Source organism: Eimeria tenella, genomic scaffold, assembly GCF_000499545.2.
Source record: "Eimeria tenella Houghton genomic scaffold, Eth_scaff2434, whole genome shotgun sequence".
NCBI lineage: Eukaryota > Apicomplexa > Conoidasida > Eucoccidiorida > Eimeriidae > Eimeria > Eimeria tenella.
Window position 1 is genome coordinate 3,651 of NW_013542296.1, and position 690 is coordinate 4,340.

General features: G+C 61.0%; 1 protein-coding gene across 1 annotated transcript; it reads left to right on the top strand.

The window, feature by feature from the left end:
* Positions 1 to 57: 57 nt before the first annotated feature.
* Positions 58 to 207, top strand: ETH_00038355 (Eukaryotic translation initiation factor 3 subunit 10, related; the record flags this gene model as incomplete). The annotated part of the gene is made up of 1 exon (XM_013374985.1): positions 58 to 207. A coding segment is annotated over one exon (150 nt), but the record flags the coding sequence as incomplete, so codon positions are not given.
* Positions 208 to 690: the final 483 nt, after the last annotated feature.

The following is a 690-nucleotide window of genomic DNA, read 5'->3' on the forward strand; positions in this document are numbered from 1 at the left end:
GTGGAGCAGCGGCAGCAGGAGGAGCGGATTCGCGTGCGCAGCGAAACTGCTGCGCTGATGCTGGACGAGATAAAGCGAATTGGCGGCCGCGACAGCAAAATAACAATAAAGGGGAAGCAGCTGACTGACATCAACATCCAGGATGTGCTGGACGGACACGTGGACTACGACGACCTCGAGAAGGCGCAGAGGCTCCAGCTCCACAACGTCCGTGGCTAGCTGGCTGGCTAGCTGGCTAGCTGCGGGCTGCGCCAAGCGCCGGCGCGGGGGGAGCGATGGGGGCCGAGCTGGCTAGCTAGCTAGTTGGCTAGCTAGCCAGCTAGCTAGCTAGATAGATTGGTGGCCTTCCTAGCTAGCTAGGTGTCCCAGCTAGCTAGCTAGGTGTCCCAGCTAGCTAGCTAGCCAGCTAGCTAGCTTGCTGGGTAGCTAGCTAGCTAGTTTACCGAAGGAGGGTCGTGTAGTGCTAGTGTTATACACTAGCGGGGTAGGGAGTGAATGGGGGTGGGACTTGCAGCTAGCTGCCGTGCTGCTGCTGCTGCTGCTGCTGCTGCAGGAGCGTCTGCTGCGGGTGCGGCAGCGGCGGCTGAATCTGAAGAAAGTGTCGCACTACATTCGGGCCTGTCGAGAAGCAGAGCTGCCGCTGCTGGCTGCCTGGGCGCAGCAGCAGCTCGAAGCAGACCGCAGGGTGCT